At 37.7% G+C, this 15,031-nt stretch overlaps 1 protein-coding gene across 1 annotated transcript; it reads right to left on the minus strand.

The window, feature by feature from the left end:
* Window positions 1-11,873: 11,873 nt before the first annotated feature.
* On the minus strand, window positions 11,874-13,194 carry LOC135631515 (polygalacturonase QRT3-like). The gene is made up of 2 exons (XM_065139252.1): window positions 12,976-13,194; window positions 11,874-12,875 (listed from the first exon to the last, which is right to left on the minus strand). The coding sequence occupies exons 1-2, from the start codon at window positions 13,126-13,128 to the stop codon at window positions 11,874-11,876; spliced, it is 1,155 nt and encodes a 384-aa protein (XP_064995324.1). The 5' UTR covers window positions 13,129-13,194.
* Window positions 13,195-15,031: the final 1,837 nt, after the last annotated feature.

Genomic DNA, 15,031 nt, shown 5'->3' on the forward strand with positions numbered 1-15,031 from the left:
ACGGTAATATTATTATGCGACAAGAAAAAGTCGGTGGTGGAGAACTCGACCATTCTTGACTTGTTTATGGTTCGACTTAATATTAGAAATTTCTTAATACATTTGATATGCTTCCATATCTGAAGTTGGTTCGATCTGCACTAAATACTAATATGGAGTTGGGTCTCGAATGTGATCTCTTGATACATAAGTTAGGTTCGATGTATAGAGTTTTAGGGTTGACAACCATCCATCGGGTTATTTTTTATAGTCGATTTGCATTTAGCCGCTAGTGGCACGAGAGAATATTTTATATAATTAAAAATAGTTTTAAATTTTTTTTATTTAATGGATGATAACATGATGATCGAGAGATTTTATTCGTTTTTACATATTATGATACTATATATCATGCCTTGATCCTATTGAAGGGACTAGTAACTCATCGAGCATGTTTTCAATATTCAACCTTAGGAGAGTATAGTGAACGATTGATAATGTCTAGCCCACGGAGGATACATTAAGCGATTTTTTATGTTGAGTTTGAAGAGGACACATCTAACAACTTTCAAATACTTAGTCTGAGAAGGAAGCATTGGGCAACTCTTTGATGCTTAGCCCAAGAAGAGTGTATTATGGGGATCTTTGATGTTTAACCGGAGGAAGATATATCAAATAATTTTTTATGCTTAGTTCAAAAAGAATGCACCAAGTAACTCCTTAATGCTTAGCCGGAGGAGGGAGCATTGAGCAATTTTTTGATGGTTAGCTTAATGAGGGCGCAATAGGTAGATCTTTGATGCTTAACCTACGGAGGGCACATCAAATAAATCTTTCTATGTTTAGCTTGAGGAGAGCGCATTAGATAGATGTTTGATTATTAACTCGATGTTGGTACATCGAGTAGATCTTTGATGCTTAGATTGAGAAGGGCACATCGATAAATCCTTGATGCTTAGTCTAAGAAGAGTGCCTCAAGGAGATTTTTGATACTTACTCTAAGGAGAGAGTATCGAGCAGTTATCAATGTCTATTCTGAGGACACATTAGATAGTCTTTGATTCTTAGTTCGAAGAGAACATATCAGACAATTTAATGCTTAGCATAAAGAAAAAGAATTAGACAACTCTTTGCAGCTTAACTCAAGGATATACATTGGGTAGATCTTTGATGCTTAGCCCAGGAGGATGCAATGAGTAGATATTTGACATTTAGCCTAAAGAGGGAACATATAGCATATTTTCAACATATGTTTCCATATTGCACTTGTTTTGAGGCTTGAATATCCGATTCACTATTCTCTAGTATATTGCCTCTACATTCTTTAATCCAAATGATTTGACCTTATAACATTATGTACCCTAGTCGGTAATAAAGGAAGTATACTCTTGATATTTCAAAGTCATCTTGATTTAGTTATAACCCGAAAAGGCATCCATGAAAGTTAGTAGTTCATAGCCCAAGGTAACGTTTACCAATTGATAAATACAAGATAGCAAATAATTATCTTTTGAGTATGCTTTGTACGTGTTCGTATAGTCAACATATATCATCTAATTTTCATTCTTTTTTTTTTAACGAGTACAACATTTGCAAGCTATGATGTGCCTCTTTAGCATTTTCTAATGGTGGTTATAACATATGCCTTATAGCTTAAAAAGCTATCTTCTCTTTAAGTTGTCCTCCAATAATAACATCAATTTATCTCTCGATTGATCCTTCAAGCTAAGATGATGGTTCTTAACACTTATGTAGGAAATACTTCGATCGTCCTTGGTGCATGAGTTACTATATATGATTTTTCAGTTAGAGACAAACTTCGATATCATGCCCATGGTCTTGGTGGAATATATAATATTTCACTTTGTCTTGTCTTCCTGATGGAGACTTCATGGGACATGACTCCCACAACATCCTTTTTTTATTATTTAAAAAAAGATCTTCGTGTAAGATGCATAGAGGGGAGTCAACTCTAAGAACAGTTGGAAGGGTCCCTATAAGTCGGGTCCTCACTGTTAAGGTGGCTTCGGGATCGAGGCTAGTCAGTCTAGCTTCTTGCATTTGGATGATTCCTCACACTTGCTAAACATATCAGGGAGAGGTTGGCTATCTCTTAAGTAGGGACCAAGTGGCCGAGTCTTATACACATTGAATTATAACTAATATACCAATGAAAACACAAATAATATGTATATATATTACTCTTATTTAGTGATATGATTTATGATATCTATGCTTTATAAATATGATAAATGATATTATTATGTTTTTTGTTTTTAAAGTTAGAAGCACATACTTTTCAAAAATATTATTCTTAGTATTCTACAAAATATTGGTTAAGTATACATAAATATTAATATTTATTTTAAACATATTTTGTAGTGAAAAAGCACAGTCTTTCAACACAACAAACTTAAGTATGCTAGTGGATTTGAGTATGAGATTAAGTTATGGTAATAAGCATATATATATATATATATATATATATATATATATATATATATATATATATATATATATATCCCTGATTAGTCCCACATCAAAAGTGGGCAAGATTAAGATTGACTTATAAGGGTCTGATGAGTGTACTATTATCAACTTCAGTTTAAGCATTTTGGTCAGTGGTTTAGACCAAACGAAGTTGATAGGCTAGTTTGCCCATCAGGCCCGGGTCATAATATTTGATATCAGAGCCGACCTAGCATTTGGGCATGGTGAGGGGGCTCGAGTAGAAAAGGGCTACCCGTAGATGGAGTCAGAGGACTCGTCACGACGTGAAGCCACCACTGAGCTGCGCCTCACATGCACTATGCTAGGGCCTGATTTGGGTTATGTTGGGGCTTGACTAGGACATCAAGCCTTTGAGTGGTTTAGACCAAACGAAGTTGATAGGCTAATTTGCCCATCAGGCTATATATATATATATATATATATATATATATAGTGACTAGAAGTATCAATTGAATTGTAATTGACCTTAAATAAATCTCAAGTCTTAAATGAGTTTAATCATGATTGAAGTAAGAAAGTTTTGAGTTTTAAATATCATATATGTGGAGGATAATAAGCTAATTAGGTATGGATGGAGTAACGAAAAACTAAATAAATATGCACATTAAATAAAAGTGTCATACTAAAAATGTTGAGATATATAAGTGAGATTGAAAGATGCATTTAGACAAAAAAATATCATCTTTATCAAACCAAATTAGACTCAATTACAATTATTACAACCTTATAATTTTATTAGTAAAAAATAAAAAAATTAAAATAAAGCCCAAAGGGATTGAACCTTAGCCCCCAAACTAACCTCTAAGTACCTCTACCTTATTTTGATCTCATTCTCTTTACTAAACTAACCTGATAACCCATAACTCTTTCTCTCTTTCTTCGGTCATTCTTTAAGTTTTTCTCATAGAGATCATGAAACCCCAACTGTAAGGAAGTTTAAGGTGTACCACTCCCAAGCCCTTTCGATCATTAAGGAACATGACCTTTTACTAATATTATTATTTTTGAGTTAAATTAAATAAGTATAAATTTAATTTACTATAAACTAATGATTGTATAAATTATCATATTGATAATATATTTTGAAAAGCATATTTCGAATAATATGATTATCATGAGCTCTACATGAGCTAAGTGTAAACATATATTTTGTAAGTATAAAAATATATGAATTATGATAAAAATATATTGTATATGTATATATTATAACATACAATGTGGGAGTGCATATATGTATTATGACATGTGGTATAGGAGTGCATATATATATTACGATGTGTGATACACATATATGCTATGACTTGTAGCGTAAGAATATATGTATGTATTATGACGTGCAGTATAAGAATGCACATATATGCTATGACTTATGATATGAGAGTACAAGTATATGCTATGACTTGTGAAATAGGGTTACATGTATATACTATGACATCAATAGGAGTACATATATGCACATGCCATGTAGGAGTATATGTATATTGTAACACTACTGATTAATCCCACATCGAAAGTAGGCAAGATTAAGATTAGCTTATAAGGGTCTGATGAGTATATTATTATCAAACTTTAGTTTAAGTATTTTGGTTAGTGGGTTAGATCAAACAAAATTGATAGGTTAGTTAGCCCATCAGACTCGGGTCGTGATATTTGGTATCAGAGCCGATGAGTCAGAGGACTCGTCAAGTATATGTTATAATATGGGGTATAGAAGTATATGAATGTAATATGTATCTTATATATGCATATAAATATTTTGAATTATTTTAATGTAGAATTTTATCTCTCTTTTTTTTATATATACTATGTCGTAGGATTATGCTTTCTAAAAAAATTATAGGATAATTTGTTTACTGTTAAATGTCTTTTGCATATGATTTTGAAATATTGTATACATGACATGATACATACTCATTTAAATAAAGTCAAAAAGGCATAATTATACTTATTGAGTGATTACTTACTATAAATCTTATTTTATAGGTAAAGATACTAGTACCCTACCTAAGTTGTTGGGCAAGGAAGTGAGCACATGTAAGCCCATACTAGTGCATAATGAATGATGACATATATGTTTTTTTATGTATATAACTTTCGAACATATTGTGTAGATGCGTTTTTCTTTTGATATTATAATTATATATAAGTGTCAAAATTACTATGTATAGAAGAAACCCTATCATTTTGCTTAGTAAATTGATATATTTCTTTTAAAATTATTTATGTTTTTCTCTACACTCCTATTGATAGCAGTAAAAAAATTAGAAAATGACATTCTATTTTAGTTATGCATATAGGGTATGGATGGGGTTAGGAGTAGGGTGTTATATCAAAAGAATCAAAATAACTCTAATTCAAATATGAATGGTTGAATGAGGACTAATATATGTGTGTTAGTAATTCCTCAAGTCTTGTTTGTGAATCTAGATACAAAATCTACTAGCGACTCCTTCTTGACTTGGTGGATTGATTTTAGAGTTGTAGTCGTATACTTAGGACATATATTCCCAACGAAGCATTGCTCAAACTTGTTAGCAAGCTGAGCAAAAAAGACTACCAAAAGTGTTCAAGGTGAGAATACCACTCGTGATGCCTCACAATATTATAGGAAAGATACAACACATCAAGGCATATGATCTATCATAGAGTGATATTTGAGCGTGGAAAACCACTATATGTTCTATAGGATCTGCACCTCCATTGAACACTTCCAAGGTATGCAATCGAAAGCTTAAAGGGATCACTTCTTCTTGGATTTTATGGATGAAAGGAGATTTAGCCAAAGCGAGCTCTATTAGTTTACCTTCTTTTGCATGATAGAATTCTTAACTCATGTCTTCTAAGAATAAGTCCATCCCTTGGATTTGCATTTATATGCTGTAGCCGGTGGAATTCACCGATTGAGCCTTTGATTCACATGTCACTAATTAGGAGCGATGAGGTCCATTAACTCAATCATAGGATATCATGGAGCATCGTTCACAGGATGATTAGTCGACTATGATTGCTCTAGAGCAACATGGTTGTGGATGGTGGGAGAGACCTAGTAGCTATTGAGGAATTGGACTTGTCACAAACTAAGCTAGTTGCGGGATAAGGGGATGACAAACTACATCATCTCTATTAATGTCTAGACCTATTGGTTGAGGCTTAGGATGACCTTCATGAGAACTATAATATAGGTGAGAGTTCCCAACAGGGAGAGAGACTAGAATCATTGAATAATTGTTGGTACTAAATGAGAGTCTATACTGAGGTTAAAGAATTGAGGAAAAAAATCAAAGAAGATAAGCCACTTTAGGTGAAGATATACTATAGGTGAGAGATGTGACATCCCTAATAGACTAGTCATTGAGAGTGTCAATGCAATAGTGCTCCTGCGATACGAAAGGCTCTCCTTTTAGCACTAAAATGCTAGAGAAAAAATTGATGGTGGAGAATTGTTGGAGCAACTCGATTCGATTCTAATCTGACTTGTGATAGGAGTTCCTTGCCCATCTAACATGCTCTCGATGTTTGTAGTGGGGTTTGACTTGCACTCAAGACCAATCTCAGGTTAGAGTCCCTGTTGTGATCCAATGAATACTTAAATTAAGTCTGAAATGAGTTAAGTAGAGTTTTAAGGTAAGAAAGGTCAAATCTTGATATCCATGCCCCTAGGTTACCTTTTATAGTCAATATGCATTTGGTCACCAACTATAGTAGGAAATATTTTATGTTATAGAAAATACTCCTTAAATATTTCATATTTGGGCGATTGACATTGGGATTTTTATCATTTTTAATTAATTAGGACCTCAAGTAGGGTTCATAATTATGAATATTCATCCTATCATTATGAACATATATTTAATTTAAAATATTTTTATAATGATCCTTTTCTAATTTGTATATCTAACTAAAATTCATAGGTATTCTCTCATAGGATGAATATTCATAATTATGAATTTTAGTTATATATATATATATATATATATATATATATATATATATATATGCATTAACAGACTTTATATGACAGCTATATTATACTAATATACTTAATCTTTCTGACAAGATTAAGTATATTCACATCCCACTCAGTCTCTATAATGGCTATTAGATTTGGACTATTACTCCTATAGATAATGCTATCGCCAAGTAGTGCTTAATACTTATATTTGTCATTGTCTAAATTATAAGGAGAATATGTGGCGTCTTTGTGTACCTCATAAGGTTAAAAATTTTTGTATCAAAACTTCTTCGGAATTGTTTGAGTACTCCTCTCCTGAAAATATTTGAAAATCGATTGGAAAGATGTTAATTTAAAAATATTTTTGTAAATGTGTAATGAGGAAGTAGAGCAGTGAGCAAGTAAAATGATTTACAGCAAAGGTAAATAGCAAAGTAAAAGGCAGCAAATCGATTTTATAGTGGTTCAGTCATCGTGACCTATATCTACTCTCGATTCCTCTTCACTCGAGGCTACTGGTCTTCCTTTAATGGGCGAAGACCAACTATCCTTTTATACCTCTCTTCTCATTTTTACTAGTTTAGGATGTAACCTTTTAACAACACTCACTCGTCTCTAAACAAAATTCTAAACTTAGAATTAGAGGAGGAGATCTCTTAAGTGATTACTATAGCATTTTCTCACTTTTAAATTCTCTGTGCTTATATGTGTTAATCAGAGATAAGAGGGGTATTTATAGGCCTCAAGTGGATTCAAACTTGGAGCCTAAAAGTGTCTCATCCCGGTTTTCAGGATACTGGCGGTACCACCGCCTGACACCCTATCATTGGGCGGTACCACCGCCCAAACTAGCGGTACCATCACCTGACATAGTCTCAGAGATTGTGCCATGACGGTGCCACCTGTTGGGTCACTGTTTCGGTCTTTCACTTGGCCCAACAAAGCCCAAACTTAGGCTCAATTGGCCCCTAATTGAGTTGGCCCAATTCTAACCTAATTATGTGCTAATTATGAATTTTAAGACATACACTAAGCTAAATAAGTTCAGTTAGTCTCGGTTGCTTCCGGTGAGCTTCCGACGATCTTCCGATGAACTTCCAACGATCTCTCGGCAATGTTCCAACGGACTCCCGATAAGCTCTTGGACTTCACGACAATCTTCTTGGCGAGTTCCGATGAGCTTCTTTGGCAAGATCTTGGATTTCTTGATCAATTCCTACAAAACTTTCGATGAACTCTCGAACTCCCAACGAAATCTCATTCTTGACTCCGGGACTTCATTTTGCTTTATGCCTTGATAGCTATCATAGTTAATCTTACATACTTCAAACCTATTTCGATCTAGACAATTATTACAAAGCTTAAATCAAATGTTGTCCAGCATATTATTGGTTTATCGACGCTTTGTCCGATTCTTCGACGCATCGTCCTCTCTTGCGACCATTACCCAATCGACTAGTTGACCTCCGCAACTCCGATTTCCTTAGCATAATTTTCGCTCTTCTTGGCCCGATGCCCAAACCCATGGCCCGAAGCCTTTTGCAAATACGTTGACCGATCCTTCAGCTCAACATCTAATCTTCTGACATGTTTTTCTTTGGCCTAACATGATTCTTCCAGTTTTAATTCTCTCCCAGATCGAAGCTTCCTGCGTCACTCAAAACGTAGATCAAATCATAAACACTATCAATTGATTTCATCATCAAAATCCCATATTCAACACTATCATGTGTTACATTCTTACCCAACTTCTTGTCTAGTTTATAAACTTAATTTTGACTCCCTTACACATTTTTTTTTAATGTGTTTTGTATAAGTTTTTGGCAATTTGTGAGCAACCAAATAGGCTATAAATTTCAGTTTATTTTGGATTGGTATCAAGAATCGGTGAGCTTCCGGCGAACTTCCGTTGATCATCCGATGAATCTTCGGTGATGCTCATGTGGACTTCCGGCAAACTCCTGGACTTGCGACGACTATATGAACGATACGAACTTTACAAGAAGATCATTGGTAATATTTTTTAGTTTCTTTGGCTTAATCGTAATGATTATCTATATCATAGGTCTCAAAGTCAACCAATCTTAGTATGGTGAAAGTGGTTGCACTGACTATTAACTTACGTGATTTCGAGCTAGACGCGGAGAGACCTTCCCAGGGAAGAAAAGTTTCTGACCCATTATAACTTTTAAATTTCGATTACATTATTGAACATGATAGGTCATTTCACCCATATTTGTTTGATGTAAACATTCGGTACATGAGTAAAGACAAACTTGTAAATATAAAATCTATAATATATTATATTAAATATGGAAATAATCTTTTTATGTTAGAATTAAAATTAAATAATTAGATCTAGTTTTACGATACATAAGAGATTTCTATTTGATTTGTAAAGACATCATCTTTAATCCAAGATCATCACTGTCAATCTACAAAGAGGAATTAGATCATTCTCCTCTTGGTTTAGGGAGAAAGAGTTTGAGGAAAGACTGTAATCCCTCAACTATAATCTCCGTGAGATATCATCTTTTTTAGTCCTTGGAGGTCCTATCTATTTATAGGCAAGAGCAAAGGATCTAGGATAAATAATTAGGAGATTTTTTTCATCAAGATTATCTCCTAACAAATCCTACTTTAAACTTCTTTTTTATTAATCAAAATATTTTATCAAAATTTAATTAGTTATATTATATATATCTTATCTAATTATAAAGGGTCACAAAATCATCACGCGATTCTGAATGCACTAACTTTAGCAAAACAAGATGGCTTGAAGAATATATAGGTTCAATCTGGTATAATAAAAGTCGTCAATTTGTTCAACGTAACCAGTGGAGTTCCTTGGAGATAAAAAGTCTATCATTGCAGACAACTTATCTTTCACACACAGATCATTAATGTGTTTTGAGTCTTCTTTCCGATAACAAAAAAAATTTCAGATAACAATGGCATTCGTCTACAACATTAACAACAAATGACCATAGTTTCTTAACCAAGGGATAGTTGATTTGATAATGTCTAAAAGAGGGTGTTTTTTATTGCCAAAATAATTTTGACTCTATATGGTGCTTTGTACGTAATATTGGCATAATGATAAGATTATTCTTTTATGATTTGAACGGTCAAAGTTTTATGCCTGTTACAAAATCATTACTTTCCATCGATATGGGATTAATTTGATGAACCTTTTTTAAGTCATTGAGTTTTTGGTTAAGACTTAAAATGTAAAATCTTATTATGCAATTGTGGCTCATTATCATCAATACAAAAAGCAATAAACATAATGAAAAGATAAAACATAATAATATACAGCTCTTATTGAATCTTATGGGCTCTCCATATCCCAATTACTTCAATTGTGCCCTTTATGACCACATATACATTAATTTTCATTTAGATAAGTAACTCCACACGAATGCATAATATCATTATCATGAACCCATTAAAGAACCCATTAAAGAAACACTAATCCAATGGGAATTTGATTAGTGTTTCTTTAATGGGTTATGGATTTGTAATATCTCCAAATCATGAACCCATTAAAGAAACACTAATCCAAATGAAATTATAACTTTGTACGGAATATGAATACAATGGGAATTTGTTTATGGATTTGACATTTAATAGTGATTATCTATTATTAAAATGTCATTCTAATTATATATAAAGATCTTCGTGTCGATATATTCCATCGCTTAACAAAATTATAAAGAGAGAAGAAGAGGAAAGATAAATCACGAAACACTTTAAAATATCAATTAGATGGATTATGATCTTAAATGTGCTTGATCTCATTTTCTCACTAATTAATTAAATTATCTATTTGGTTGTAACAATTTTTTTTATTCGGTTATTCCACGAGATCTTAATTTTCCAAATGAATCTCTCAATATTTAAAAAAATAAAAAATATATATTAAATTTATAGATACAATTAATAGTAAATATCGGATGACTCCATCATCGACTGAATGATGGATGTTGATTTGGTGCGTCGGCATTGGGAACATGTGAATCATGGGTGGTCGAGATGCAGACTTTTCTTGACGGCCAGAAGATGGGTGGGTTCTGCATCAGCCTCAGAAAGGAGCACATTATTATTAGCCCCAAAATGATCATGAACTTTGCAAGTTCCCTCGAAACAACCCATTTTCTCTCGATTTGTTTATGATTTGATTGTGTTAAGATGTATGGGATTTCTGGCTAAGAGTATCATTATCAAACTCTTCTTTCCGGCCGACAAATAATGGAGTAAAGCTGCATCCATTTCATCGATAAGAATCTCGTGGTATTGGGTTGTCGTTTTTTCGTATTATCTTCTTATTGAGACACGTTTAACATCCATTGCTACTGGTGAGGATTCGATTGGACCACGTTTCAATGTCGGATAAAGGTCGGTCGAACCACATTCAAATCACCAAGTCAACAAGAATCGACGAATGATGCTTCCTCGAAATCCCCTTCTTGAGGGCTTGATGAGTATCCACGTGGCATCATCTCGTCCGTCGCTGCATCTGTTTACATATCATATATATACACCACCCCCACCCACCGTCTCTTCCTCGCTCGCTCTCTTTTCCGGCCCATGGCGACGAGTGATGCCACCTCAAGCCCGGCCGGGCGGCTCGGCGTGCAGAGCATCGAGCAACCGCAGTCCCTCGCTGCGTCGTGCTTCGGGCATTCGTCGGTCCCCTTCTCGGCCGGTGCCATGCAGGCCGGGGTGGGGGGCCGGGTGTCGAGGCCCCCACGGCGGCGGACGAGAGCCTCCAGGAGAGCTCCCGTCATTTTGCTCAACACCGACGCCGCCAACTTCCGGGCGATGGTCCAACACTTCACCGGGCTATCGTCCGAGCCGTATTCTCCGGCCAATCAGCCCGGCGGCCGGTCAGCAATCAAGTTGGGTCCCAGCTTCCATGATGCCGTCCTCGAGACGATGACGGCGTACTCGGAGAAACGCTTCCAACCCCAGTGGCAACAACAGCGATATCCTGAGGCAATGTTTAGCCTTCACAGTAACAGAAACAGCGGTAGCGATGCGCTTCCTCAAGCGCTTAGGCACTCCGCCATGAATAGGGAGATGGCTGATGGCCTCTTGTTTGCCGGCATATCAAGCCAGATGACGATAAGGCCAACCTCCCTTAACACCAGGGTTGATGGTTACTTCTCATGAGAAGAAAGCAAATGGATCGAGAAAGACAAGGTCAACTTATGCTTTGCTACTTGAGGAAACGACGCGAGAGAGAAGAGAGAGAGAGAGGAATTCTCAATATCAATAAAACTATCACTTGACCTCCTACTATCCGATCTAAATATTGTCCTTATTATTTAACCTCAAATCGTGCAGGCAAACAATATTTCTGAAAGATTTAACCGCATCTAGTCAATGAAGCACAAAAAAAAAATATTCTGGGAAGCAAATTCTCTCTCTACTTGGAGTACTGATCCACCGACACCCAGACACCGCCGTCGACGACATGGTCGGCCTCCACCACCACCATGTTGTTGCTCGTGCTGGTCACCGCATGCAGCGGAATGCTCTCATTTCCATTCACGTACAGCGAGTACTGCACGTTCTTGATCCGGTCAGGGAACAGCAAAATCGGTGAGAAGTCGGCCACCCACTTGTCCGCCTTGCCGGCCACCGTCAGTTTAGCAGTCGTCGACTTCACCGACATGCCTGTCACGCTGTTGCGATCGATCACCACCTGGTCCACCTGGTTGAACGTGCCCTGCACCTCCACCACTGCCTTTGCGTTGCCGTTCCCCGTGAACATGTTGTCGACGATGGTCAGCCCCGAGATGACCCCGTTCACTGACTTGAGGACGACGTTGCCGTCGCCGAGGAAGAAGGCGTTCGTGACGTGGACCTGCACCGGGTCCTCGAGGACGATCGCGTTGTAATCCATGTAGCAGTTGTCGATGCGAGTCTGGCTGTTGCCCGGCAGCTTCACGTAGATGCCGACGCCGCCAAAGCCGGTGGCCTTGTTGTAGCAGTGCACGCCGGTCAGGATGTTGGCCTGTCCGGAGAGGATGATCCCGGTGCCGGCGGAGAAGATTACAACGTCGGTGACGGCGTTGTCGTTGCCCGCAAGGTTGATGGCGGTGCCCGAGAAGCTCCTCTCGCCGGGGTCGCCGCCGACGGTGACGTGCTGGCCGAGGAAGGTGTTGGAGACGAAGGTCTCGTGGCCGCTGTTTACGTGGATGCCTTCGGTTCCGAAGTGGATGAAGAAGCAGTTGTCGACGCGGATGCGAGCCGAGTCGATCACGAGGAGGCCACCGCCGCGGAAGCCCGAGTCGAAGAGGATGTCGCGGAAGGTGATGTCCTCGTAGTAGAAGCCGTGCTTCTGATCGGAGGACGGCGAATGCAACTCGATCAAATATCCATCGGTAGGAAAATTATCATCTGCCCGCAGAGTTCCACCACGGATCTGAATAAGAGATTTCAAGGTTGAGGAACTCATACAGTGCATGCACGGTGAACGCGATGGATTGGGAAGGAAGCATAGAGATCAAACAGGCTTCGATTACCACAACATTTCCACCGCCGCTGGGCAAACGGATGGGCTTGCTGATCTTGTAGTTGCCACCTTGCAAGTCCACCACCGCGCCACCCAAGTCATTGATCCCCGGCAGCAACGCCTTGCCCTGCTGAGCCTGGAAGGTGGCATTGATAGTGTTCATGATGGCGTCGCTGCTGTCTGCAGCCCCGGTCGAGTCGGCTCCAAAAGAAATGGGGTCGAAAACCTTCGACACCTGCACACACAAGAGAGTCTCATCGCAACAACAGCGACAGGTAAAACATTACATCAAGTTCCTGAATCTTACTGCTTGATTGAGTGAAGGCCGAGAAGAAGCCCTCTCCTGGAACTTAGCATAGTGCTGCTTTAACGTGAGGCGCTGAGGGAGGGCAGCATCACTGCCATGAACGCAGCACCATAAGGCTAGGAGAAGCCACAGAGACTTGAAGGGCGCCATCTGAGATGGAGAGGTAGAACCTTTTGGCGTTTTGGATAGCTCGAAGATAAGAGATATAAATAGGATTGAAAGTATTCTTTTGTGATAACTTGTTCAACAATTTTGGATTCTAAACTGATACAACCACTCTGTTCCTAATGATCATTGGATCATTATGATCTTGTGACAATCCAACAATTGTAATCTAGACTTGCAGTCTGCAATCTGCATTCTCTGCTCAATAGACGATAAAAAGAATGTGTGCAATAAGGCAGTGTTTGATGGAGAAATTTATACCGGTGATTTGGGTGTTAAACCAATAAAAACTATGGAAATTAAATGATGATAGGGAATTTATTGGCAACCAACATGGTTGTCACGTGGGGTCCAAGTCCAAGTTACCTTCTATCTATTTGTCTGGATAAAAATTTAAAATAGAAAAATATAAGTTTTCTCATTCATTATGGTAACAAAGATAATCACAATTCTTTTTCTTTTTCTTTTTCTTTATGGTAAGAAAAGTCATCACAAACTCTCTTATCTTCTTTTATGATAAAAAAAGATAATCTCAAACTTCCATAGGAGGAACTCGGTTGGAAAACCCCTTTCGACCTCAACCTCTATGTAAGTGGGACCTTGAAAGCATGGCTTTTCTATCCCAGAGATATTGTAGACATTTTTATGTATATAGATTTGAACTATGTCGCGCTAATCAAGATATTAATGATTGTTTTTTCTAACATTTTGGTGCGAGAAAGAGGGGAACATCCGCTTGCCAATCCCCTTAATGAATGCTCCAATGAGAAAAGGCCCGCCTCCAAAACATAATACTTTTACTCAAGGGGGGCAATTGTCATCCTTATCAAGTGTGAATGCATCTATCGACACAGATGCCAATGGGGCACTAATATCTATTGAATAACACAGGTCTCTCACCTCTAGGGATGAACACAAGCCACTTACTAGTTCCTACTAAGATGTTCCTAAACCTTGCCCATCAGGTTCAAACGCTCATGGGCATGTAAGGTATTGCCTTGCTCTTGCCTTAGCTAGCCCAATAAGCGGCACTATTATCTCAACCATGGTCGATGCCGCAACCACCACTAACACCAGCACCCATCAGAATCCCCTCAACTGATGCGATGCCAACACCTCAGGATCGCCCAAGGTCTATTAGACTATCAGAAAAAGGAGCCCCTTATTCCCTAATAGTAGAATTCAATGTATCGCCACACCATCGCTCTACTCCACTCGAAATAGAGACTCAATCAATGAATTCAGTGGATAACTCCCTAAAAGTTCAATTGAGGCAAATAAACTAATGCACAGACGAGATGCAATGGGAGTTCTAGCAGTCCAAGGGGGAGAATCTGATCAATCTTATCTCAGGTCGATCCTCATTCATCTAGAACATCCAAGAGGAATTGATTCCAATAAACTTCTATCTCCTATCGCTGGAAACCTTCAACGATAGTACCGACCCAGTTGAACATATTGCCACCTCAAATGCTCTAATGTGTCATATATTCCCAACGACATCGAAAGGCATAACACAAGAGTGGTATACTCCCCTAAAGCTACTCTCGGTCGACTCGCAAAGGAGTTTGAGTTTTACTTCCTCGAAAATATA

Source organism: Musa acuminata, chromosome BXJ3-2 (genome assembly GCF_036884655.1).
Source record: "Musa acuminata AAA Group cultivar baxijiao chromosome BXJ3-2, Cavendish_Baxijiao_AAA, whole genome shotgun sequence".
Lineage (NCBI taxonomy): Eukaryota > Viridiplantae > Streptophyta > Magnoliopsida > Zingiberales > Musaceae > Musa > Musa acuminata.

Excerpts from the sequence above, each read along its gene's own strand:
- LOC135631515 (XM_065139252.1), bottom strand. The coding sequence starts at position 13,128 with ATGAACACTATCAATGCCACCTTCCAGGCTCAGCAGGGCAAGGCGTTG. Across the intron at positions 12,876-12,975 it reads GCGGCGGTGGAAATGTTGTG|ATCCGTGGTGGAACTCTGCG; the intron begins GTAATCGAAGCC and ends TCTCTTATTCAG.